At 48.1% G+C, this 27,895-nt stretch overlaps 1 protein-coding gene across 2 annotated transcripts in view; it reads left to right on the forward strand.

Annotated features, from left to right (window-relative positions):
* RTN1 (reticulon 1) overlaps positions 1 to 27,895 on the forward strand; it is a 162,270-nt gene that overhangs the window by 115,837 nt on the left and 18,538 nt on the right. Inside the window, exon 1 of one of the 2 annotated variants that reach the window (XM_083167274.1) lies at positions 2,273 to 2,519. The exons of the other annotated variant lie outside the window; for it this stretch is intronic. Coding sequence (XP_083023400.1) covers positions 2,459 to 2,519 — 61 coding nt within the window. The 5' untranslated portion in view covers positions 2,273 to 2,458. Of the gene's footprint in view, positions 1 to 2,272; positions 2,520 to 27,895 lie in introns of those variants that run through there. 2 annotated transcript variants of the gene reach the window in all.

Below are 27,895 nucleotides of genomic sequence, written 5' to 3' on the forward strand. Positions count from 1 at the left end.
AATTAGCCACACCCCTAAACAAGGGCCACTATCGCTGAATTCCTCGATGGGCCCTTCATGTCCTAGTCTGACACTGATAGAAAATGCAGCCAATTGCCGCCATGCCAAGTGGACGGCCCCAAGCAGGCTCAGAACATCATTCATTCTATCAGTCACGGCTGTGACATAAATCTTTCCTCCACAGACAAAGCTTCAGATTGGACTTTGCTTGTATCATTGGTACAGATACAAGTATGAGGGTTTATAGTGCATGAAGTTGTTGGAGAATCCGGAACCCTCATTGGTCTTTGGATGCCTCTTGTAGGAGGTGCTTTATGGGGTGTTGCCTGCTGCCGTACACAGGGGTACTCTTGTGGTATTCAGCCTCTCACCTACAGGATAAATGGGATTTGGATGTGGAAGGAGTGACAGCATCTGGTATTTTATGAATTGCAAATCCTGAAACCAAACCACATTGCAAAACCTATGCCTTTGAACCATGTGTTTTGTTGTCAGCAGGTGGTTTGGATTATCTCACCTTTGGGATGAACCACATCTTTTGTTCCTGCTCTGCATTGCTGCCATGGTTTTGGTTGGGGATTCCCAGGATAAGACAGAAAAAAGGCCTGGGACTGGAGTTTGCATTTCCCATGAAGCAATGTAGAGTAGTGTGACAAGTACCTGAGGTCTAACTATGCCCCGGGGGCTTTCGGGAAGAGGCCCTGCTTATTTTGTCAGTCCCGAACCCCCACAATTTCCGATGGCAGCCCTGCTGCTTTGGATTTCTGGTGTTCCAGTGTGTCCCCACATCTTGGTCCCGTGTGGATACGACTGGTCTTGGCACTGTTGGACTGGCTTTCAGGCTACAGGAGTGTAGGGGTTGGGATTACCGCACAAGTTTCACAATAAGGTTATGATATATAACAGAAATCTTCGGCCTGGGCTGACGTACATATAAATGTATGAATTAATTTGTATCAGTGCGTCATCATGTATTAGGGTTAGTTTAGCAATATAATACATAGATTGATGACCATTGGTGCTGCCTAGAGTTTATACAAGTTGATAGTAAGAAGAAATAGAAATAATAAACTCTGTGTGGGAGCACAGTTGCCAAGTGAAATTATTTTATTATGTAATTCTTAAAAGAAGTATAGATGCACTGTCCCTATTGTCCTGCAATGTAGCTGTTACAAAAGTATAGGTTGTGATAATTATAGATTACTTGTTGAATCAATTGTTAATGGTGTGTCAGACAGTCTGTTATTGTGGACAAGACAAGGTTGCCTACTTTTAAAGTCTTCTCTCCGGGATAAGCCCGGAGAGGAAACTGTCTTCCGCACTTCTGGGGGCGGGGCCTGATGTTGACATCAACAAGCCCCGCCCCTAGTACTGCAAATCCTGCAATATTCCGGGTCTTTGCGGCTAAATTATGTGATTTGCATCTGTAGCCCTACCCCTCCCCCTCGAAAAAGCTGTAATTAACCACTGCGGACAGGGAGATTTGCGGAGTGCCGCAGGCATATGGAGGGTTGCCCACCTTTCCGGGGGGCCAGGATACATACATTTGTGTAAGAAAAAAAATCTTTTTAGGATGGTAAATAGAAAAAGAATTGTCAGCCCCGTTTTGCCGGTACCCACTTCTGCTGTCCTTGCGTCACGCCATTTGGTATTGAACGCAGGATGAGAGAGCGGTAGAACTTAGGGGTACATTTACTTGTGAAAAGTGGGCATGTTGTTCATAGGAACCAATCAGATTCTACCTATCATTTCTGTTTAGCGTCCTAGATAATGATAAACAGAATCTGGTTGGTTTCTATGGGCAACAACTGCAATTCACTGCACCCGCTCGCACAAAGCAGCTGCACATGCGCATAAAAGTTTCTGCACATGCTCAGTCGCTAAACGTGGCTCCCCTGTGCGAATAAGGGCCACAGTATGCGGCGGATCCTGACACATACACAGGCATGACACAAGAGATATATGAGCTATATACTACTGTGTACAGTATACTGAGGAGGAGACCGTAGCACACTCACCAGGGTACTGAAAACAGCAGGCATGCAATAAACAACACTGAGCAGTAAAATGTGAGAGGGAATCGGTACAGACATCCATCAGTGTCTGCATTATTCATCTACACAAATGGAATCCTGTAAAACATCTCCCTCTCCATCACCGATGCCTTACGCCGTAAAGCTCCTAAGCAAATGCCTTTCAGTTCAAAGGCGACTGTGCATGGGTTTTGTGAAGCTCCATCCCCGAGGCACACCATCCCATCACCATGCTGATTTGCTGCAGTAAGGACTGCAGCGTCTCCAGTCTGCCCTCCCCCTACTCTCTCTGTTCTGCTTACAGCATCAGTCTAGCTAGTGCATGCAAGCAGCCCGGCTACCCTCACCTATTCATGCTTTGGAATGCTGTAGCGACAATACTGTGCCTCCGAAGAAAGCACGAGTGACTCCCCAAGCCCACGACCATGCAGGCCACCGCCGACTCCACCAGGATGGAATGTTTTTGGAGCAACTGGAAATGCCAGGGTAATATTCACAGCAACATCCCCCATGCATGGTACAGGGAATGACGGAGGCTGCATGCCCGTGCCAGGGATCCATCTATGTTATTCTGTTACCTGGGCGCTGTCTCATTCCTGCTTCGTTATCTTATTCATTAACCGTTATTTGTATAGCGCATACATCGTTTGTTCCTGCTTTGTGTTCTCTCCTGGCATTGATAACGGTGCTGTGTCACCTTCACAGCAAATTCCGTAACCTCGCACCCACCTGCGGTCGTCTCACCTATATCATTGTATGGGAATTTATTGTAACAGCCGACTAGATTATCCTATGCTCCGGCAGTATTTATTTGCAGACACAATGCCCTGGGCTTATATTTAAGGGACTCCCTTCTAGGGGGGAACACGCCCATTGTCATGTCTGTGTCTGCTAGCTACACAAAGAAAAACCCATGTTAGTCCAGACCAGTGACTATGATGTGGTGTAAAATGGGGTAACGCAGGGTGACGGTGTCATTTTTGACTCCTTATTGTTAAGTGACAGCAAGCAGACTTCCTATAACATCTGCGTATCCTATATCCACGGATGGGGATGGCATTGTGTAGCGTTCATTATTTGGAGGAACAGGATTTAATGGGATGATATGATGCTTCTTATTATTAGGTCTGGGTGTGGCTTGGGTATACAGTAGCTGGTCTTCTGTCTGCTGTGCAGCCATATTTTCCAGCATCATGTTTTTGCCTGCATCCTTTGTTGTACCAGAGAATCCGTGCCTGTCTCTGCTCGACTTAGCAAATGAATCGTTCATTCAGGGAAGCTGCAAATTGGATATTACCCCATGTATCTGAATGGGATTATTATGTTGCTTTATTATAATATCATGAAACATTTTATTTGTATCTTTTACAGTATGTGTATCAGTGCAAAATCAATATTATTATACATAAATCTAATTTTGCGTAGCGGAGAACAGACGCGTCTATCATAATGAATGCAGATATGTTTTTCTGCCTGCTCTCTGTAGTATGGTGACATGATGTGCTGGTAGCCATGGTTACGGAACTGATACTGGTCCAGCCCTGTAGTGATAAAGCAGATTCACCCTTTACCTGCTGCCAAGGCCTAACCTATGGGAGGAGATGGTGCGGCTTGCCGGCCCTGTCTGTCTCACATTAGATCTGAGAATGAGAATAATTTAAGGATATTTTTATCAATATTTTCCGTGTTTGCATCATTTTCAGATCCATTTATATCGCTCTATAGGGGGGAGGTACCACGGGAACACCCAGCGGTTTACGGGCATCCCCACAAAAACGTTGGGTGCTCCCCTGGGAATGCAGGCGTGGCGTTGCCTGCTCGGGGCGGTTGGCGTACGTCACATGATAACAGCGCCCACCTCCTTTTCGTCAATCAGCGGTGGAAATAAAAGGGGAGAAAAATGATTCGATGGTCGGTGATCATGGAATCATTGCTCTATTGTTAGGCCGCCTGCGAGGGTATGTGTTCTTGTACACAATTGTCAGCTTTGCGTGTCATATGCACCGCCTGCATGAACGCCGGCCCCTGCTCGCACGCTGAATATCATTCCATACAGGGCTTAAAGTGGTCCTGGAGAGGTGGTGGAACTCTGCGCGCCTAACACCGACCCCCCCCCCCATTAGGCAGAGCCGAGAACAGTGCTAGGTAATTGTGCCCTCCCACCCATAAAGGGATAATGGTCCCACCATACATGGTAGCACAATCGTATACACATTTCACTGCATGTAGTGCCCTTGATTCATATTAAGTCACACAGTAATTCCCCTTATACACATAATGTCCACAGTTGTTCATCTTAACTTTACAATATGTACGCCGTGCCAGAAGAAATTATTGTTCAGGGCTTTGGTGGAGGTGGAACTCAGTTCCCCCTACCATTAGAGGTGGTGGAACTCAGTTCCACCCAGTTCCCCCTCACTTTAACCCCTGATTCCATAGTCGTCGACCAGCAAATGATTTTTTAAGCGCTCACAGATCTAAGACACCTCTATAGTGCCTTAGATCTGCAGCGGAAGCGGGTGGGCAAGTGACATCCGCATACCCTCCAACATGACCCATTCCATTAGGTACTATGGGGCAGATGTATTAAGCCTGGTGAAGAGATAAACTGGAGATAAAGTGGAAGGAGATAACGCACCAGCCAATCAGATCCCAACTGTCATATTTCAAACACAGCTGATTGGCTGGTGCGTTAACTCTTCCAAGTTATCTCCACTTTATCTCCAGTTTATCTCTTCTCCAGGCTTAATACATCTGCCCCAATATGCTCTGTTCCAGGACTTCCTGCCAGTGGCAGTTACAGCTGTGAGCCTGCAGCACAGTCCAATATTCAAAAAGGGGAGCCGCACCAAACATCACTGTCCTGGACTCACTGAGAGTTGATGTGACCCCCCCTCTTTGAATTTTGGACTGTGCTGGAGTCCAACCTCTGTAACTGCCACTGGCAGGGAAGTCCAGGAACAGATGCATCCGCTGATGTCAGCTGCCCGCCCCCTGTACCCGAGTCACCAGCGCATTTACATGGGAACGCCCAGCGTTTTCATGGCGACACCCATGAAATGCTGGGCTTTCCCATGGGTGCAGCACCTCCCTGCACGACCGGGACGCCAAATAATCAACTTGCCGTACCCGCTCCCACTAAAGGGATGTGTATGTGCAGTCACAAACCATCGCTCCCCTGTGTGTGTAGACCTTAAGTACCAAACAATCAGTTTCCAAGTGTCATTTCACAGGCTGCGCTGTAAAACAGAAGCTGATTTGTCTCAAGGATCAAGTTTAGATCAGGCGTGTCCAAACTGCTGCCCTCCAGCTGTTCTGAAACTACACATCCCAGCATGCCTTGCCATAGTTTTTGCATTCCCTAATAGCAAAACTGTGGCAAGGCATGATGGGACTTGTAGTCTCATATGGTGGGACTTGTAGTCTCACAACAGCTGGAGGGCCATAGTTTGGACATGTCTGGTTTAGATGCAGTGTCCATTATAAATGTGTATAAAGAATCATATCATTTAGTACCAATATCATTTTGCAGATATTTCTGATACGTAGCACTACAGTGAAATGTGCAATTTATTGTTTTAAATACTATATTCCTGCTTATTTGCCTGAGTATAGTATTCATGCAGGCGCTGGAGAGCCAGTCTGTGTTCTTTCTATTGGACCCCTATTAATGATAAGCCACACCCCTCAGTGACAAAATGGCCTCTTCATTATCTAGTTATAGCCATGTGCTTCTTCCTGTCCGTTCATGAAAATAGTGTTTTTTCATGTCAATAAAATATAAGTATAATAGGAAACACCCAAGTGTGAGGTTTATGTTTTATCATCGATCAGTGACCAGGAAAACTTCGGAAAGCAAAGATGGAGACGTGTCTCAAATAAAGAGGGGATCAAGCTACAAGGATTGTTTAGAATTTGGATGATAAATGAGGTTCGGTTGTTGGGTTTTTGTTTGAGTTTTTTGCTGGTTTCTGATTGACCGTTTTGCATCATGTGATATCACTCCCCGGGGGGTGTTATTCGCTGTAGTAAATCTTTTCATGACAAGAACCAGAACTGCCCTGAATCCCCCCCCCCCCCCTCCCCGTTTGTGTGTTTTAATGCTATGATACAGAATGCGGTTTAAGGCCTTTCATGAGGGGCTATACAGAAATATTACTGTAGTCTATCAATAAGATTTTCATGAGGCAGCTGAGCAATACCCAATAACCAGTGTCATAGCAACGCCCTGTGCCAACACTTTCTTTAATGGTAATCACAGTGAAAAATAATATGCAGAATAATAATTTCATATTTCCTTTGCTTTCCTCTTATCGACATCTCTCAACTACTGCCACTACCGACCAAATCTTACCACAAGTGGGTGTAACTCTGTAACTTATTTTCATACGGGTGCAATATTTGCGGTGCACACAGCCCCCCGGGTTCCTTGGGGGCCCACACTACACCCCCTGTACCAATTTTTTTCAATACTCCAAGTCGGCAGCAGCAGCACTGCAGAAACCACTGGGAAGATGGCACGACGGCGGCCATTTTCTCAGCATCTCATACATGCTCACTAGACTCTGGGACATCGCTAGGGACCCCTTGTGACTCTAGTGCTCAGAGTCTACAGCGCTGTTGTCTAGAGAGGAGAGGGACCAGCCGGCATCGACACATGGGCCGCCTCCTCTTTAGAAGCTCCCTTGCTGACACCTCCTGCTTAAAACTCAGAAGGATTGTGAGGCCCCACTTTCACGGTCTGTATTTATACTGAAAATCAATATGAAGCAAGCTTTTCCCTTCTGCTCCGCAGGAGGTTTCTGTCCTCCATAAATTGACAATTGATGAGGTGGGCACAGCCATTTTGCCCTTTAAATGGACCCCATAGAGTAAGAATGAATTTATTTGTGTATGTACTTTTTTAGTTCATACTTACTCCTGCGAAGGGGGAAGCCTGGTCTGTGCATAGGGGGCATAGCTGATGGGAAGGTGTTGTTAAGACATTATATAGTGGGGGACTTGTCATCCCTGCCAGGAGGCCAGGAGGTCCAGCTAATTTTTGGGAGCCTCCTGGCTGTTCTGGGAGGGAAGGCAAGTATCTTTTAGATTTTCCAAACAGGGTCATTTAAGAGAGTAGAAGGCCTGCGTCATGACAGGCTCCTTCCTCTACTGTACCAGAGGTGTAGATTTTGGCTTAGACGTTAAGTCCTTAGAGGACATTGTAATCTGAAGATGGATTTTTTTTTCCGATTTATGGATGGCTGGAAACACTAATTTGGAATAAATGACTGATGGGAAATCCTATTGCACTATAAGCGAATTTCCAGTATATGGGATCATTTAGTCAGCAGATTAGTCAGTTCTGTATGAACGTCAATGCATAAATATGCTGAGTGGATGATGCTGATTGGCCAAGGAGTTTCCATGACCAAACCCCTTGCCACTTACCCCACGTAGTAAACAAAAGAAGGGGCATCACCCATCTCCCTATTTCCATTCCACAACCCCCTTTATCAGCATTTTTCTAATTGTGGGGTAGATGTATGAAGCGGCGATAAGGGAGGAGAAGTGATAAAGTGCCTGATACTTTATCACCGGCCAATCAGCTCCTGACTGTTAAGTTACAGACTGGGTTTAAAAAGGGATAGTTAGAAGCTAAATGGCCTGTGATAAAGTACCAGGGACTTTATCACTTCTCCTCCCTTATCACTTCTTCATACATCTACCCCAGTTGTTTATTTGTATAGCACACCCACTATCCATATTAGAGTGATTGGTTTAGGCTAATGCTGGGTACACACCCCGCCTATCCGACGACCTATCTCACAAGTTGTAAGTGCATACACATTTACCAATCTCCCTCCCAATGTGTTGTGTCTGACATCACAACTAGGCGGGGCATTCAAATGTGCCCGCCCAGTGGAGATGTCAGTGACTGGCGGTCCCACATCTAGGTGGCCCGATATATCTGCAGATATATTGGCTATTGACCATTGTTTACGTACATATTGGGGGTACACACCCGCTGACGGGCTGACTATATATATCTGCCAGGGTATGTGGTCCCTGGGTCGACAAAGTCTAGGTTGATACTAGTCACTAGATGGACCACTAATGGTCGATATTAACTAGGTTGGCACCTAAGAATGGTCAACCAACCCTAAGTCAACATTGACAGAAGGTCGACAAAGCTTACAGTCAAACGCATGTCGACCTGGAGGGGATTGAAATATGATCTTTTCTTACTACATACAATGGCTATAACAGTGCCTTCCCCTTTTGGCATACTTTTGCATTTTATTTGCGTACATGAGAGAATCACAATGGATTTATTCAGCCATTCTGAACACTAATAAGCAAAGTATTCTGTCATGTAAATTAAATCCACAGCGAATAAAGAAAACCAGTAAATTGTGAAAAGAGCCGAAGGGGAAAAGCTTTGTGCAGCCGCTATATAGTCGCTGTATTTGTGCTTCTGTTAATTCTCTAATTGCATTTCTCCTGTAGACGGCTTCCACATTAATAATACAACAGTCTCCTATAAGGGAAAGTCAATTACAGCAGCACAAAGTACAAGTTAACCCACTGATTAAATGTATTCACATTGGCACAGGGGGCCTAATTCAGCTAAGGTTGCAGTTTAGCGAAGATTTTCAAAACCGCAGCTACTTCCACTAGCATGGGGGGGGGGGGAGCCAACACAGGGCAAAACCACCCAGCAGGCCGGGTCCCTCCCTGCAGTTCGATTGCAAAATATTTGCAATTGCGTCCTATACCCCTTTCACACCAGAAAATGCAGGGCCCCACCCGGGAATGTGGCCCAGGGATCATGCCGGGCCATTCCTGGGTTGGCCCCTTTCACACCAGAAAAGTTCCTGCATTTTCAATGATCCACATAGCCGGCGGGCGCGGGTGACAGGTCAGACGGCGGGTGCAGATGCAGATGTGGGTGCTCGCTAGCTGCAGTGAGGGCACCAGAGAGTTGTGTCATCTATATATGCCGCCTGTCCTGTCATCTGCGCCCGCTGCCTGTGTGGATCCCCGGCCTGACAGCACGAGGACCGGCAACCCATGTAAGTACCCCCTAGCCCTCTCACACCAGCCAGGTCCCCAGGTTGAACTCGGGAATAACCCTGCGCCATAGGAGGATTGAAATCCTGGGAAATTTTCCTGGGATTTTGGCCTGGGAACCTTACACACCAGCGCTAGTCACTCAACCCGGGAATTTAGGCTGGTGTGAAAGGGGTATTAGAAATGCGAACTCTTATAACCAGGGGAGCCCCCTGCCTGTGCAGCCCAGCCTCCTTGAAAATGGTCCAGACACGCCTCCGTTGTCTGGACAGCGCCCACCCAGCACCACATTGCTGGCCCCCTTCCGGCACTCAGACGGCGGTCTCATCATTCCAGAGTGTGCCTGCAGTTTAAGGCCTCATGTGCAGTTGTGCAATAATTCACAATGGGGGCCTCATGTATTATGACTCCCTTTTCGTTGTACCACATTGCCATATTTGTTAGAGTATGTCACAAAAAGAAAAAAGGATGACTCTCTTTGTCGGGGCACAACTTACAGATGGGTCAGGTCCCATCTTTGCAGGGGATGGCGCTGGCGTCGCGACCCGCCAGCAAGGATGTATACAGTAACATACTATCAATTCATTATTTCATGATATACTTACTGACATCATTAGTCCAGGAGAAAGCTCATACAGGATAAGAAAGATTTTTTTTGCTTTTTATAATGCAGTGTTAGTGTGAATAGGTACGAAACAGTGAGTTATGATTATTATTACTCACGTTGGTCACAAATTAATGTGAATGTATCAGCCTTGATCAGTTAATGATCTCAATGGCGGGATATTCTCCCATGAGGCATTAAAGTGGCCTGGCTGAGATTTTATTGAAGTGACAATAATATATCAATATAATACCTCACATAGAAGTGAGGGGTTCATAAAAAATGTGAAAATCGTGCAACCAAATATTGATTGGTGTTTTTATAAAAATACGGCGAAGTATCTATTCATTATTAGGTGGTTGTCACAGCGGGTTTGCCACAGCATATAGTTCTGTGGTATGTGAAGGCAAAATTGCCAGCATTAGCAGGTGCTTAAATTTTTTGAGGATTACCCAAAGATGGACAGTATATAAATGGAAAGATAGCTGATTTCCCTTAGTCTCCAATCATTCCTGCTTTCTGGCCGTGTGTCATAAAGACAGTGAACGGACCAGATGAGGGGGTGATTATATTGGAGACCTGTGGTTGGATCAGTGGAAGGAAGAGGAGTAGGGATCTGCTGTTGAGACCCGGATCCAGTTTCACCCCTGTTGGTTTAACCAGCGCAGAAGATCACCCTGGTACCGGGACCAATGAGAGTCCCTAAAGCTGCGTACCCACGGTAAGATATAGTGCACAATCTAGCACACTATCTAGCCAGTTTCGAATAGCATGCTAGATAGTGCACTATATCTTACCGTGGGTATGCACTATCCGACGTACGATGCGCGCTCCCGCAGGTCGTATGGGAGGGAGCTGATTGGGTGAACATGCAACCCAATTCTGTCTAGAAAGCATAAGATAGTATAGTGTAGTATAGCTGTGACGTCAGATCGTTTGCTATATCTTATGCACATCGTACCTTATTTTAAGCACAAATCTTATGCTTTTTAACCACCAGGACTTTTCTGGGGAATTGTTTATGATATCTTACGGAACATAAATCGTACCGTGGGTATGCACCTTTAGGTATAGGAGTTCACAGTCCCAAATAGGAAATATACACAATTCCTCACATCTATCAGATATCAGCTTAGGCTAGTGCCCTGTGTTGAATAATGTCCCACAGATAATGTCACATCTGTTGTTATACTCTAATTGGTATGATACATCCCTTGCACAAATGCAGGGTTATATAATATCACAATGATAAACCAAAAGAGAAAAAATCAAATGGGTGCTACATAGGTCCCATGTGACCAACGTGAGTAATAATAATCATAACTCACTGTTTCGTACCTATTCACACTAACACTGCATTATAAAAAGCAAAAAAATAATTTCTTATCCTGTATGAGCTTTCTCCTGGACTAATGATTTTGAATGTGGTGAACAGGGTGATGTCAGTAAGTATATCATGAAATAATGAATTGATATTAAGTTGTGCCCCGACAAAGAGAGTCATCCTTTTTTCTTTTTGTGACATACAGTAACTTGTGACTCACGGGAGCACCACCAACGAGAGATCTCCTTAGGGACGTGGCAGGTCCCTATATTTATAACATGTTAATAATATATAACTTTGTAATATCCTGCTGAGAGTCTGTGCTAGTCCTTCCTTTCCCACTTCATATTTGTTAGAGCCCAGTGGACAGATTTGTAGCCTGTATGTGGACATGATCCCTGTTCTAGAAGGTGCTAAATAAATAAGTAGAAGATTCGGATTAGCAACATCCCATTTTAGAAAATAAACCCCACTTTTTCTCCTTCATCCTTGGGGACACTGAAGTCTACGCTGGGGAATAGAGTGGTGTATCGAAGGAGTCGGCACTTTAAGAAACTTGAACTGTGGTATGGCTCCTCCCCCTCTATTCCCCCCTCAGACCTCAGTCTTAGTTTAGTGCCCGGAGGAGTCGGATCCCTGGGCAAAGGGCTCCGTTTGGGGCCTTTTTTGTTTTTTACTTTTTTATATATGAGACAGCGTGCCGGCTGCCTGCGACGTGGGATAGCTCTCCGGGGGGTCAGAGCGGCACCGCTTGCGGCGCATGCGGCTGACTCCGGTCACGGACGCATCGGCGTCTGGGTCCCGCCACAGCTGCCTGCGGCTTGTGTTACGGGGCCGCGACCTAGTCGCCCGCCGGAGAGAGCAGGGCGTGCGAGCGCATAGCGCTGGGTGACGGCTGGACCAGGGTTAATTCACTGGTCCAGCAGGGAGCAGACAGCCAATCAGCGCCGCTGTGTACAGCGCGCGCTTTGATGAGGACGGAAGGGGCGGACCAGTGAGTGGTCGCGTCCTAGCTGCAGTCCTCAGCGTCAGACGCAGGTGCCTGCCACGCTGCTCTCTTGTCTGCTGTGCCTCTACAGTTCTCTGGAACAGGACAGCAGGACGCTTTCTCTCCCTCTTCAGCCTGGATATTATTGAATGCTGCGCTGGGTGAGTGGAGGGGATTTTCTCTTGTGAGACTTCCCCGCTGGAGAGATTATCAGGTGGGCCTAATTCGGGGAAGGTGCGCTCCTCTCCCCCTATTAGTGTGGTGCTTTTGCTCTTGGTGTGGGGTCCTTGTTGGGGGCTCTCTTTGTCTGGCTTATTTCACCTCCTTCCACCTGTGTGTAAGGTGTGTGTGTGTGCAGATGGCAACCAAGTCTCAGTCAAAAGCTTCTCCAAAGCTGTTTGTATGCACTAAGTGTGAGCAACAGTTTACGCAGCATGTGAAGGGTGTATCCTTGTGTAAGGATTGCTTCAAAGGGGATGCTGGACAGAGTCAGGTCCCTATTCTGAACACTGAGGGAGTTACCAGTGTGTTAGCCACTCTGGCATCAGAGATGGCTGCGTCTCGCAGGGACAGGGAGTCATTGCATGTGCAACTGGCTTCCATGGCGGCTGCGGAGCCTACCTGGGCCAGAGAACTGATTACATCAGTGAAGGCGTTGGTCCAAACCACTGCGGTGCCTTCAGGGTCCGCAAGTGCTCCACCTCCCCTGAGGAAAAGAAGTGTTCCTTTATTGTTACAGGGAGATACTTCAGAGGATGAACCGGGGGACCCTCTAGAAGGGGATATGTTTCAGGAGGATCCTATAGATCCTGTGGAGGACGTTCCTCAGGAGGAGGCCCAGGGTATAGAGGCCCTCATTCAGGCTATTAAATCTACCCTCAATGTTAGCGAGCAGGAGCCGCCGACGCAGGTTTCTATTTTTGGGAGGTCTGCTAAGGCAGTGGTCAACTTCCCAGAGTCTATGGAATTGGAGAAACCTCTTTTGGATATTTGGAGGTCTCCAGAAAAAAAGTTTCAGTTATCTAAGCGGTTTAAGGCCTCTTACCCATTTGCTCCGGAGGCTAGGGCAAAATGGGAGACTCCGCCGTTGGCAGACGCATCAGTGTCAAAGCTTTTCAAGAAAGCGGCACTTCCCATTCCTGGGGCAGTGGCCCTCAAGGAGGCGCCAGATAGGCGTCTAGAGGCGGGGCTTAAGCAAATTTTTTCAACCGCAGGTGTGTCACTTCGGCCCATTCTTGTGATTTCCTGGGTCAGTAGGGCCATGGAGAAATGGGCCGAGGATTTGTCTAAAGGTCTGAATGATCAGGGCTCGTCTGAGGAGTTCATTCAGTTAGCAGAACAGATGCGGGAATCTGCGATGTATATTGGAGAGGCTGCAAGGGATTCTGCGGCTCTGGTGGCAAGGATTTCTGCTCAGTCCATTACGGCTAGGAGGTCTTTGTGGCTTAAGTCCTGGCAAGCGGAGGCGGACATTAAAAAGGCGGTAGAGGCTCTTCCGTTTACGGGAGAGGTCTTATTTGGGCCGGAGTTAGACAAGTTGATTTCTCTGGCCACAGGAGGCAAATCAACTTTCCTGCCTTCCGCGGCCCCTCCTCCCAAAAAGCCTTATCAAGGCCCAGCTTTTCGCTCCTTTCGGGGGGCACCTAAGTTCAGAGGTAAGTCCAGAGGATCCTTTACCGCTTCTCGTGGCAGAGGCAGAGGTTTTGGTGGAGCAACCACTTCCTCAGGACCAGCCGCTCGGCGCGCAGACGTCAAGCAGACCGAAAAGCCCGCAGCATGACTCCCGGCCCTCCTACCTGGGGGATCCCAGAGTAGGGGCTCGCCTGTTGGACTTCCGGCAGGCCTGGGAGGGGTCTTGCAAGGACAAGTGGGTTCTGTCCGTCATTGCGCAGGGGTACAGACTGGAGTTTTCCGGTACTCCTCCGCGCCAGTTTTTTACAATAGGTCTGCCTCACGTGGAATTGAACCGTCAGTTGCTTCTTCAAGCAGTACAGAAGCTGTTGACCGCAGGAGTTATAATGCCGGTTCCTTCCGAACAACGCACAGAGGGGTTTTATTCTCCCCTGTTCCTGGTTCCGAAACCGGACGGTTCGGTTCGACCAATATTGAATTTAAAAGCTTTAAACGTATACATCACGTACCACAGATTCAAAATGGAGTCTCTTCGTTCTGTGGTTGCAGGGCTGGAGCCGGGGGAATTTTTAGCATCTTTGGATGTCAAAGATGCTTATTTGAATATTCCCATTTACGTTCCGCATTAGAAGTTTCTTCGCTTCGCGATAAGGGATCTCCATTTTCAGTTTCGGGCTCTGCCATTTGGCCTTTCATCGGCGCCACGTCTGTTTACCAAGGTAATGGCAGTGATGGTAGAGGTGCTTCATTCTCTGGGAGTAAAGATCGTTCCGTATTTGGACGATTTACTCATCAAGGCCGAATCCAGGGATCAGTTGACGCAGGCGATTCAGGTAACCTGCCAGACGTTATTGACCCATGGCTGGATTCTCAACTACCAGAAATCTCAGCTGAATCCTTCAAGAAGGATTGTATTCCTGGGGTTGATTTTGGACACGGAGGTTCAAAAGGTTTTTCTGCCTCGGGAAAAGATGTTGTCCCTGCAGGAATTGGTTCGGCAGGTGCTTCGACCTCGGAGAGTGTCGGTGCACTTATGTATTCGATTGCTGGGCAAGATGGTAGCCTCGTTCGAGGCTCTTCAGTTCGGCCGCTTCCATTCAAGGACCTTTCAGTTAGACCTGCTCAGGAAGTGGTCGGGCTCCCACTTGCACATGTACAAGATGGTGGCTTTATCGCCTTGCAGCCGTCTCTCTCTCCAGTGGTGGCTACTGTCGGCCAATTTGTTGGAGGGCCGACGTTTCGGAATCTGGGAGTGGACATTGGTAACGACCGATGCCAGCCTCCGGGGCTGGGGAGCGGTTGTGTTGGGACAGCACTTCCAGGGTCGTTGGTCGTTTCAGGAGGCGAAGCTATCTATAAACATCTTGGAGCTTCGCGCGATTCGTCTGGCCTTGTCCAATGCGGACGGGATCCTCCGAGGGAAGGCGATTCGCATTCAGTCGGACAATGCCACGGCTGTGGCTTATGTGAACCGGCAGGGCGGAACGCGCAGTCGCGGAGCCATGCAGGAGGTCCGTCCAATTCTGCAATGGGCAGAGCGGCATGCTCTGGCCTTGTCAGCGGTCTTCATTCCCGGGGTGGACAACTGGGAGGCGGACTATCTGAGTCGCCAGGATGTTCACCCTGGGGAGTGGGCCTTACATCCGGAGGTATTTGCCCAGATCGCCCACCGATGGGGGATGCCTCAGGTGGACATGATGGCCTCCAGGAACAATCGGAAGGTGCGGCTGTATTGTTCCAGGTCTCGGGATCCAGAGGCGGTAGCGACGGACGCGCTGACCGCGAGTTGGAACTATGCCCTCATTTATCTGTTTCCTCCGTTGCCCTTGATTCAGTTGGTACTCAGAAGAATCAAGCGGGAGAGGTCCACGGTCATCCTGGTGGCACCGAATTGGCCTCGTCGTCCTTGGTATGCCGACCTTCAGGGGCTCCTGACAGATCATCCTTGGCAGCTACCTCTAAGGGACGATCTTCTACAGCAGGGGCCGTTCGCCTACCAAGGCTTACGGCAACTTCGTTTGACGGCATGGCTGTTGAGGCCGCACTGTTGAGCAGAAGAGGAATTCCTAAGTCAGTGATTCCCACTATGATAAGAGCCAGGAAGGAGGTTACTTCACGGCATTATTATAGTATTTGGAAGGCCTATGTTGCGTGGTGCGAGTGCCGTAACTTGCCCACGGCTGTTTTTTTCTTTGTCTCGGTTGCTGCAGTTTCTGCAGTCCGGGTTTAAGGCGGGTTTGCGCCTAGGGTCCCTTAAGGTACAAGTGTCTGCATTGTCAGTTTTCTTTCATCGGCGTCTTGCCGTCATTCCTGAGGTGCAGACGTTTCTGAGCGGGGTTCTCCGTCTTCAGCCCCCAGTGCGGGCTCCGGAGGAACCTTGGGATCTTTCCTTAGTTTTGGATTATCTTAAGTCAAGTGTTTTTGAACCCTTGGACTCTATTGATTTGCGGTTGTTAACTTGGAAAACGGTGTTACTGCTCGCGTTAGCATCGGCACGCCGGGTGTCCGATCTTAGCGCTCTTTCTTGCCGGTCTCCCTATCTGGTGTTTCATCCGGACAGGGCTGAGCTTCGGACCAGGTTGGATTATTTGCCTAAGGTGGTCTCATCTTATCACCTGAATCAGCCAATCGTGGTTCCAGCTCTTACGGGAGATTCCGCCTCGCTGAACGTGGTCCGAGCCTTGCAGGTGTATGTGAATAGGACCAAGGATCTCAGAAGGTCGGATTCACTGTTTGTCCTGTATTCTTCGGCGAAGCGGGGTTGGCCAGCATCTAAACAGACTCTGGCTAGGTGGATCTGTCTCACCATTAAGCAGGCTTACCTTCATGCTTCACAGTCACCGCCAGTCAGGATTTCGGCCCATTCCACCCGTTCGGTGGGGCCTTCCTGGGCCGCTGCTAGGGGGGTTTCCTTGGCACAGTTATGTAGGGCGGCCACCTGGTCGGGCCCTAATACTTTCGTTAAGTTTTATAGGTTTGACACCTTTGCGGCCTCTGCCTCCAGTTTCGGCCGTGCGGTGCTTCAGGATGCCCAGTGCCTTCCCACCCGTGGGGATGGCTTTGGGACGTCCCCAGCGTAGACTTCAGTGTCCCCAAGGATGAAGGAGAAAATAGGAATTTGGTACTCACCGTTAATTCCCTTTCTCCGAATCCGTAGGGGACACTGAACACCCTCCCGGCACTGTTCAGGCCAAGGGGGGGATTTATTTTGAGCGCATGCAGTTATGTTTGGTTATGCATGCGTCTGGGTGTTGTTGATAGCCTACTGAGTAGTATGGTTGTTCTTTTTTGTTAATGTTCTCTCTCTCTATTGGGGATTCCCTGGTCTCTTTTCTCCTCTCGGGCACGGTCAACTAAGACTGAGGTCTGAGGGGGGAATAGAGGGGGAGGAGCCATACCACAGTTCAAGTTTCTTAAAGTGCCGACTCCTCCGATACACCACTCTATTCCCCAGCGTAGACTTCAGTGTCCCCTACGGATTCGGAGAAAGGGAATTAACGGTGAGTACCAAATTCCTATTTTTTTATTCTTTTTCCATCAGATTTTTTTTTATAGAAAAATAAAAATAACTCAAATCATAATCGATCATGCAATGCAAACACAAAAACACATCAAGTGGGTATAGACATAGGGGTGTAGCCATGGGTAAAGGGGGAGTGGTTATGCCCCCTTTACTATCCAATACGTATCCCGTCAGTCACTGCTGATTGGCCGCACATGGCATACCAGGACTGTAGTCTCCCTCCTGAGAGCTGCGGCTAAAAACCGCTACAATTGTTACTGGGGTTTTATCTGGTACAGACCGTTACTATAAGCTTCCCCAGAATCTAGGAGCCAGGTAGGCTAATACAGGGGTTCCCAAACTTTCTTTAATCACAGTGTTCTAGAGCAGTGGTTCTCAACCTCGGTCCTTAAGGACCCCCAACAGTTCATGTTTTCCAGGTTTCCACAAAGAATCACAGGTGAAATAATTAGCTCCACCTGTGGTCTTTTAAAATGTGTCAGTGACTAATGAGTGCACCTGTGCACCTGCCGGATGACCTGGAAACCGTGCACTGTTGAGAACCGAGGTTGAGAACCATTGTTCTAGAGTATCAGCAGGGCCCCTAAACTTCGTTTTGGGGCAAGTGCAGCCATTTTCAGCATCACACTGCAGGAGGGGGGACAAGATGATGCATTATGCATACAGTACTTCAGGCTGCACCCCCAATTCCCTTCACAAGAAAGCACTAGGATCCGCGAGGCTGACCTCAGCCCAGAGTCCAGGAGGAATCCTTAAAATTCAGTAGTCTCTTAAACATTCCTGTAGAGCAGGGGTGTCAAACTCAAATTCATCGGGGGCCGCATCAGCAGTTTGGTCACCCTCAAAGGGCCGGTTGTATCTGTAGGTCCCCCTGTATAATTATAATGCCATGACACCACAGGCTGTTCCCCCTGTATAATATAAAATGAATGCCATGACACCACAGGCTGCTCCTCCTGTATAATAATAATGCCATGACACCACAGACTGCTCCCCCTGTATAATATAATAAAAGTAATGCCATGACACATAAATGATTATACAGGAGGAGCAGCCTGTGGTGTCATGGCATTATTATTATTATACACGGGGACACCTCAGGAAACAGCAGATATATATATATTTTTTATTGTGAGTGTGATCCTCATCCTCACTTACTGTTTCTCTGTCTGTCCTGCAGCTGCTGCGGCTTCCAGCTTTTCTTCACTGCTTGCTGCGGCCACACTGTCCCCGACTCCCGGTCCAGCTTCCCTGCCTGCTCCTACTTCTCTACAGACGCATGGGCGGGCGGCGTCATCGTCATGACGTCCCCACCCAGTGTCTGTCACTGCCGGGCATCGGAGGGAACAGGCGGCCGGGCCCTCCTCCACGTAGCCGTGGAGGCCGGCGGCCATGTTTCTGTAGCCGCATACATATGTGTCTACAGGAACATGGCCGCCGACAGTGGAGGAACAGGTAAGGCGGCCGTGGACGTGGACGCGGCCCGCAGCACTCCTGTTTTAGACACACTGCCCCTGCGTGCTATCTCCTCGTGCGGGCCACATGATGAGGTCTGGCGGGGCGGGCCTTGTGTTTGACACCCGTGCTGTAGATCCGCATTCCCATCAGATGGAGCGCCTCTCCGCCAGCCAAGGGAACCTGGCGATACCCTGTGCTGGCTGAGAGGCGCGCCATCTGTAGTTTCCAGTACTGTGTGCTCTCTCCATAATGACAGGTACATGCTCCTTTAAATAATATTTAATAACCAAAAACTATATATATATATATATATATATATATATATATATATATATATATATATATATAGATAGGTAGAAAAGATGGTGGCACTGGCAGGCTTTAAAGCCTGCCAGTGCCACCATCTTTTCTACCTATCTACCTGCTTGTATTGGGAGGCACGACAGCACACTCCACGAGGGAAGAGTGCCGGTCCGCTGTTACTGTGTATATATATATATATATATATATATATATATATATATATATATAATATATGTGTGTGTCTAGTGTTCTCTCACATGCACAAACACAGAAGGTATCAGACTAGCTTTCGAAGCTTTTGCTTCGAGTGGGCTTACTAGTAAAACATACATAAGAAATGGCGTGTATGAATGCACATATTTACCATATGTAATATAGCATAGTGTGACAAGGAATCACATACCCCGGGGAAAGATGAAGTCTGGTTCTTTATTCTCAGCAGGTAGACGGCATTCCTGGATAACAGATTGGCATTTCGTTACAGCATGGCAGGTCTCCGGTTACAGCAATGGCAGTTCTCACAATAAGGGTACTTACAGGGAATTCCTAACGTATTCCCCAGACCCCCAGGGAACACCAACCTTCTGTCTTGGACGCACATATAACAGGAAGCACCAGGTGCTACTAATCAGTCAGTGATTCCCAATACATCCTAGGAAAACCCGGGCTGGATCTCCCTCACCCGCCGCTGTTGCAGTTCTAAATCCAGGACCGTATATTCCACATTACCCTCATGGGACGCTGTCCCCACCACAATTGATACAGATAGGTAGTTTAAAAGGGTTCAGTATGCGTTACCGACAATCACTAGGACAACACTGTTATACAAGCAGGGGGTAAATACCGATGGTCAATATCCCGACAGGTACATATTACAGACAGCTGAAATGTCAATGCAGTATACCCACATGATCATAATGCCAAACATGTTAAAATGCCGACACAGTTGTAACGTTGACATGGATACCGTATTCGTGAGCAAAATCTCCTCGGATGGCGAGCAGCTTCAGGGAAACATACAGTATCTATTCCCCCTCTGGGATGGTGAAGTGTGAACAAGTCAGTTTTTGTGAAAAAAAATCATGAAAAACTGTATTCGGTATTATATAAGTCAGCATTGTGGTTGCGTCTGTGTTTTGTACCTGTGGGTATTTTGTCCGTCGGAATTTGAAAAGTATTCAGCCCAGAGCAGGTATGAAGTATTAATTATGTGGCCATAATAAGTGGGGGAATAGTCCCAATTCGGCATACTCGCGGTAGGCTGTGCTGTAGGGTGCAGGGGTAGCCACAATGGATGTACTGGTCTGCCTCAGGCTCCTGTGTACGTAGAGCAGTGTCCTATGTCCCCATAAAAGATTTCTGGTGCAGGGGCTTGTGCTGCGTCCAACATAGCGTCTGGTTCGGAATAAGCGTCTCAAAACCGAGAGTGACTGTGTTCAGAAATGGCGTCTTCTCTCTGGGGACTTTTGTAAGACTGAGGACCTAATTACACCTTATACCTTTGAGGTGCCAAGATCTGTGAGAGATGCGCAAAATATCCGCTTAAAATGCCAGCGTCGCTCACATTTGTTATATAAATTCAAATAAGAAATGTGTGAAAAAAAGATGAGATTTCCTATATAAAATAAACATTACAGGTCATTGTGGTGAATAAAAATATTTGCTTGGCAATTTTCACACCTATTTTGTTCACTTGGTACTCAAGGGTTAAACATTCCTGCAGTAGGCATGTACGGTTACATTCTCCTTTGCTGAACTAATGCTTGTCATAACTTTCTTAATCACCATTATAAAGAACATCATGGGGGACATTTAATAGGATGAGATATTTCGACATTTGCAATTTTTTGTCAAAAAAGGGCCGAATTTGCATGTTTTTCTGAAATCACACATTTAATAGGGTGCAAATTGTGGCAAATGCCAAAGTTTTTGCCCCAAAAATCGCACTTTTTTGACCTTTCGATTTTTTTTTCACACTTCAATTCGCATCCAGATGTTTTCCCATTATAAAGTATACAACTCGCAAATTTAATAGGATGCGTTTTTTGGAAAACGTTACTGAAAACAACGTTACGCAAAACAAGTTCAACATCCCGAGTTTGACAGAACCATGCACACTCCAGTGCAATCTGTGCATGGTTCTGTCCAAAAAATGTGTAAAGGTAAAAATTAAAGTAAATAAAACAGCGTGGGTCCCCCTCTGGAGCATAACCAGCCCCGGGCTCAAGGAGCCGGCCCTGGTTTTAGAAATTATGGGGGGGGGGGGGGGGGACATAGGGGTTCCCCAGGTTTTCTAAAACCAGCACCAGCCTCAAGGGCCAGTTCTGGTCCCCAAAATATGGGGGAACCGTATTTTGGCAACCAGCACCAGGCCCAAACAGCCCAACAGGGTAATGCCACAGCCCGGGGAAAACTTTTTATGCAAATTCCCCCTGCCAAAGCATTCATCCCTATAGTTGGTCAGCCTGGGCAGGGACCCTGGAGGAGTGAGGACCCCCCCCAATAAAGGGGTACCCCAGGGGGTGGTGGGCCCCGGGCTGTTAAATGGCTAATAATAGATTAAACTATTGTGTAATTTTGTGGACTTACAAGTCCCAGCAAGCCTGCACCACATGCAGGGACTTGGAGAACCACAAGTCCCAGCATGCAGGGCATTTAAGGGTCCATTGGGTCTTGTAGTTCCACAACATGACAAATAGTGAAATAAAACACACACACAAACAGTATAACTTTATTACACACTACATTCATTCACACATTCATTATCTATGGATTCCCTCGAAGACCTGTCCTCTTGTCCAAGTAGAATCCAAACAAGAACCTGTTGAGAGAAATGATACTCACCACGTGCCTCCCGGATCAATTGATGCCTTCTCCGCCTGGCAGTACCCCTGCGAGAGAAGGCCAAATGATTGTTTACATTCACGGCTCCTCCCACATGTCGAGAGTTAGTCCCGCCTACCAGCCTTGTACATTAAATTGCACATTTTCATTTCCATTGATTTCTTCAAAAAAAATTAAGTCATGCGATATGGTGCGATTTCAGAACCTTACAAAAAAATCGCACCCTATTAAATGTCACCCCATAGCCGGGATATCCACAGCTTGTACATTTGTGAGACAAGCTCTTCTGCGCACCTTCATCCATTCGTCATAACATAACACTGGTGCATTAGTGTAACTAGCTTGGCACCACAAAAACATTCCATTCTGTGACAACCCGCGGCTACACCGTGGGTGTCAGAAAGCCGGAACAGTTGGCATCTGGACATATTTGTGTCCTCTAAACTGTACATCTTTATACAACACATACTGTAGGGGTATATTTACCAAAGTGTGGGATTTTAGCAATTCCGTGCAGACCTAGAGTAGGGAGTAGGGAGCAATGCAGGTGGTGGCCGCAGGTGAGAGTAGGGAGCGATGCAGGTGATGGCCGCAGGTGGGAGTAGGGAGTGATGCAGGTGATGGCCGCAGGTGAGAGTAGGGAGCGATGCAGGTGATGGCTGCAGGAGGGAGTAGGGAGCGACAGAGGGGATGGCTACAGACAGAAGTAGGGAGCAATGCAGGTAATGGCCTCAGGTGGTAGTAGGGAGCAATGCAGGTGATGGCCACAGGAGGGAGTTGGGAGTGACAGAGGGGATGGCTGCAGACAGGAGTAGGGAGCGATGCAGGTGCTGGCCGCAGGTGGGAGTAGGGAGCGATGCAGGTGCTGGCTGCAGACAGGAGTAGGGAGCGATGCAGGTGCTGGCCGCAGGTGGGAGTAGGGAGCGATGCAGGTGCTGGCCGCAGGTGGGAGTAGGGAGCGATGCAGGTGCTGGCTGCAGGTGGGAGTAGGGAGCGATGCAGGTGCAGATAGTGTGGTAAGTGCTCATGACCGAGGTGCAGCACTGGCTGTCCAGACGTTTAATCATAGCTTCTGGGACGCTGACTGACGGACTGCGCTGGTGAATGGTCCGAGTCAGCGCCCTCCTACCCTACTTGTATGATCCTTGTATGATCCTTGATAGCAAGATAGTCTAACGATCTATTCAAAAATAGTGTATTAATGTTATCGCCGCGATGTGTTTATACAACATACAGTGAATGCATTTTGTGCTCACACCTGGGTCCCGTCCTCACTGAAGTGTAAAAATATTCCGAAAACCAGAATAATCCTTTATCCAAAATGCTCTCTGTCCCGAGACAGTAGTAACCCTGTATGTAATATTATTGGCCAGAAACACTGACCAGCACCACAGTTCTATTGGCTGCGTTGGCCGTTCCAGGCACCGCCCCCAGAAAACACTGAGCGACTGCACCACTTCCACACCTTGGGCCCGATTCAGACCTGTTCGCTAGGCAGCGTATGTTCCCTCCCTAGCAAGCAGGTGACCACCGCCCATTGAACGCAGCCCCCCCCCCCCCTGCTGAGCGAATTCCCGCAGTACCATGCAAAGGGATGTGTAAGCTTACATCCCTTTACAGCCACCCACCCCCAAGCACGCATAGACACGCAGGTTCACGTCTGCAGGTGTCTTCAGTATTTACATGGGCACGACCCCAGTGACCACTCATTGCCCACCCTCTGCCCATCTTTGAGCGAACGCCCCAGTGAGTTTGCAAATGCCCAAACCCCTACCATCGGCCGGAGGAGCGAATTCGGACCACAACGAGCAGGACTGAATCCCCCCCCCCCTTGTTGATTAAGGAGCTCATGCTGACTTGGACGGCTTACGATGGTGCACCCTGCCCTGCGCCAGCTTGAACCATAATCGCCAGGTTCTATCCTTCCCCATAGTGAGATCCCTGGAGAATCCCAGCATCGCACAGCAGGATCCGGAGGGTTCTGTTCTCCCGGGAGACTGGGATTACTCCACTGACGTTATGGGAGAGTAGACAATGGATGAGGCGTATGTCTATGAGCCTGTGACAGGCAGCACGTATGTCCCCATTGCAGATGGCTTATATGGAATCATTCAATGGTCGCTCACTACCAAATGATTTTTATTTCAGTCATAAAGAAGCCAGGACTTTGTTTCCATTTGATCCCTGTCCTTCGAATTTGGGGAGGACGCTGATGTCATGTGACATCAGCTGCCAACCCCAAGCAGGCATTGACACTCCTGCGCCAGCAGCAGTGGTGTAACAATAGCCCCACATACCCTGCAGTTGCGGGGAGGCGCTGATTAAGTATGGGCGCCGGGGGTCTACTGGGCTATCGATGCTGCCTTACCCCGCTGCTTGCCACCGCCGGGACCCGCAGATCTACTTGTCTGCGGTCCCGGCGCTCCTCCTGGCTCCTGCTAATGAAATGTCCGCCCTCTTACAGCAGACACTTTTTGAGGATGTTAGAGGAGGCGGTGGCCTCTAGCAGCTTCAAAAATGGTCTGCTGTTAGGGGCAGCCATTATGTGAGGGTCATTTTCATTAGCAGGAGCCAGCCAGGAGGAGCGCCGGAACCGCAGACAAGTAGACCCGGCCACGGACCAGGCAGCAGCAAGCAGCGGGGTAAGGCAGGGTTTGGGGGGGGGGGCTTTATATTACATTTTATAATCACGCCACTGGTCTGCAGGGGTATGCTCAGTGTTTTTATGGGCACGTCGATATGCCCCCACATGCCCGCCTCCTTCCCACCCACCATTCAGCAAACTGCACGGCGAGTGGGAAAGTCACCAAAGCTCTCGGGGTTTGTACATGGATATATTCGCGCATGCGCAAACAGTGACCATCAGAAGGGAAGCGGTCATCTATTAGAATGAACTTAGGTCAACAGTCATTAGGTCGACCCCATTAGGTCGACTGGCAGGAAGGTCGACCTGACTTAAGGTCGACATGGGCCAAGGTCGACATGACTTAAGGTCGAATTTGCATGATGGTTGACTGGTCATAAGGTCGACGTGGGGTTTTTCACTGTTTTTTTAGCCGACATGTGCCGACAGGCGGTATTTCATGCCCTACCATCCACTAGGGCGTGGAGGAGGTTATTAAAGCTGTGGCGAGCGAAGCGAGCCACCGTGCCTGATGCGCGAGCGAAGCGAGGGTCCGATTCTCATTGCCAACTGTGTCCATGTCGACTGTGTCGACATTCAGATAAAAAAACAGTGAAAAACCCATGTCGACCTTATGACCAGTCGACCTTCCTCATGTCGACCTTTATGCAAATTCGACCTTAAGTCATGTCGACCTTGGCCCATGTCGACCTTAACTCAGGTCGACCTTCCTGCCAGTCGACCTAATGGGGTCTACCTAATGACTGTAGACCTAAGTTCATTCTGACAGATGTACCGATTCCCATCAGAGACGGGGACTAATTCATCCCACTGCAAGAGGGTCGGAATCGACCCCATACTTATATAACGTCAACATTTTCTGTTTCAATTTATGGAAAAGTAAGGTAAGAGAGACAGGCAGAGAGGTCGGAGGGCCCTGCTCACAAGCTTACAATCTGTACACATTCATCATGATCTGATATCATTCAGCAAAATAAAAACCTTTGAGGTCAGAATTTATACGATAAAATCCACAGGGTCGGGGAGGCAAGTTGTCAAATAAATCTACAAAAACAAATTGTGGACAAAACTTGTACATTTTCTTTTAATAGAGTCCTTAACCCTTTGAGTGCCGAGTGAATTTGTCAAAACAGTTGTGAAAATTGCCCCAAATTATTTTCTATTCACCATAATGACCTGTAATGTTACCTTATAATGGTAAATAGAATCTTTTTTTACACATTTTTTATTTGAATTTATATAACAAATGTGAGTGACGCTGGTGTTTACAGCCGATATTTTGAAAATCTTTCACACAGATGTTGGCACTCAAAGGGTTAAGAAACAATAGAAACCAAAGCACAGGACAGTGTCCATACCTCCCCACTGTCCCGCTAAACGCGGGGAACGTCCCTGGTTTTGGGGACGTTCCTGTGACCCTCCCGCGGCCGGCAGTGTCCCGCTGGGGTGGGGGGGGGAGGCGGAGTTGGGAGTCCGTCCCCCCCCCCAAAGTGACAGAATAGACACAACGTCTATTCAGCGGCACAGCGGGTGAAAACGGGACGTGGCCTAATTTGTGTAAGCTGTGCCCTCATTTGCATACGCCACGCCCGATTTCCGGGCGCTGAGTGTCCATATCCTTCAACTGAAAAGGTTGGGAGGTATGAGTGTCTACTGAAAGCTACACTGACAAAAAGAGTTGAGACTCATTATGAAGATGAATACACATATACACAGATCTGATCGCAGTACAAATTTGTTTGGAAAATGGGCAAAACCATGTGCACTGCAGGTGGGGCAGATGTAACGTGTGCAGAGAGAGTTACATTTGGGTGGGATGTGTTGAATCTGAAATCTAAATTGCAGTGTAAAAATAATGCAGACAGTTTTTACCCTGCACAGAAACAAAATAACTTACCCAAATCTAACTCTCTCTGCACATGTTACATCTGCCCCACCTGCAGTGCACATGGTTTTGTCCATTTTCCAAACAAATTTGTACTGCGATCAGATCTGAATAAGGGCCATTGTGTGAATCAAATTTAATCCCAGCATTGAATGGGTTAAAATCACACAGAGTTGTGCATAAAAGAGCTAAATGCCAGGGGCATGATCTCTGCCTGAGTAGGGATCTAATCTATGGCGTGAATCGCCCACGTATTCCCTCCGTGCCGCAGAACTGACAAGTGTATATTGGAATATAAAAAAATGTATTATCGCGTGTCACATGTAGTGGGAACAAGAAGCATGTGACGTACATGTCACCTCCAATCTAATGGTTACTAATACACTGTGAATGCTCAGTGACCCAGAGGAACCGAGTGAGACCTCCTGGTTTCCAGTAAAACTCCCTCCCTCTGACACCCCCGAATCCCTTTGGTAACACATCCCCCCGTGTGTGGCCGATAGCAGGAGAAATTATTCAGTGATTGCTCACCATCTAATGATTTACTTACGGGTTCTGCACATGCCCAAATATGCTCAGACGCAGGAGGACCCCCCCCCCCCCCCACCACCATTATAATTCGACCCCGTCCAAGCTAAGCTGAATCACCCCCTATGTACAAAATCCAGGCAGTCGAGATCCCAACAACCAGAATCCCGGTACAGCGCAGATTAGTCTCACAGTAGTCAGCACATGGACCGGGCTTCTGGTTCCAGCATACAACCCTAGTAGAGTAGGTCAGGGGTGGCCAGAGCGGTCCTCAAGATCTACCAACAGTCCACATCTTCCAGACCACAGGTGTAGCCATTCCTAACCGACACATCTTCCAGACCACAGGTGTAGCCATTCCTAACCGACACATCTTCCAGACCACAGGTGTAGCCATTCCTAACCGACACATCTTCCAGACCACAGGTGTAGCCTTTCCTAACCGACACATCTTCCAGACCACAGGTGTAGCCATTCCTAACCGACACATCTTCCAGACCACAGGTGTAGCCATTCCTAACCGACACATCTTCCAGACCACAGGTGTAGCCATTCCTAACCGACACATCTTTCAGACCACAGGTGTAGCCATTCCTAACCCACACATCTTCCAGACCACAGGTGTAGCCATTCCTAACCGACACATCTTCCAGACCACAGGTGTAGCCATTCCTAACCGACACATCTTCCAGACCACAGGTGTAGCCATTCCTAACCGACACATCTTCCAGACCACAGGTGTAGCCATTCCTAACCGACACATCTTCCAGACCACAGGTGTAGCCATTCCTAACCGACACATTTTACAGATCCACATGTTAGTGTGGTTTGGCCACCCCTGGAGTAGGTGTTCCGGAGGTGCAATGATGCAATATTAGGTGAATAAATGTTTGTAAGCCCCGCCCTCAACTGTATGATGCTTCTTGCAGCATTACACAGCGAGGGTTTGGGGTATAATGAAGTGTTGAGATTGTTGGTGTGTGGGTGCTATTGGCAGATAATAAGATGCAATAGACGGACCATTTGTGCCTAGACACGTGTCTGGTTTGTTTAAAGGGCATCAGAGGGGGTTATTC

Source organism: Crinia signifera, chromosome 12 (assembly GCF_055691185.1).
Source record: "Crinia signifera chromosome 12, ASM5569118v1, whole genome shotgun sequence".
Classification (NCBI taxonomy): Eukaryota; Metazoa; Chordata; class Amphibia; order Anura; family Myobatrachidae; genus Crinia; species Crinia signifera.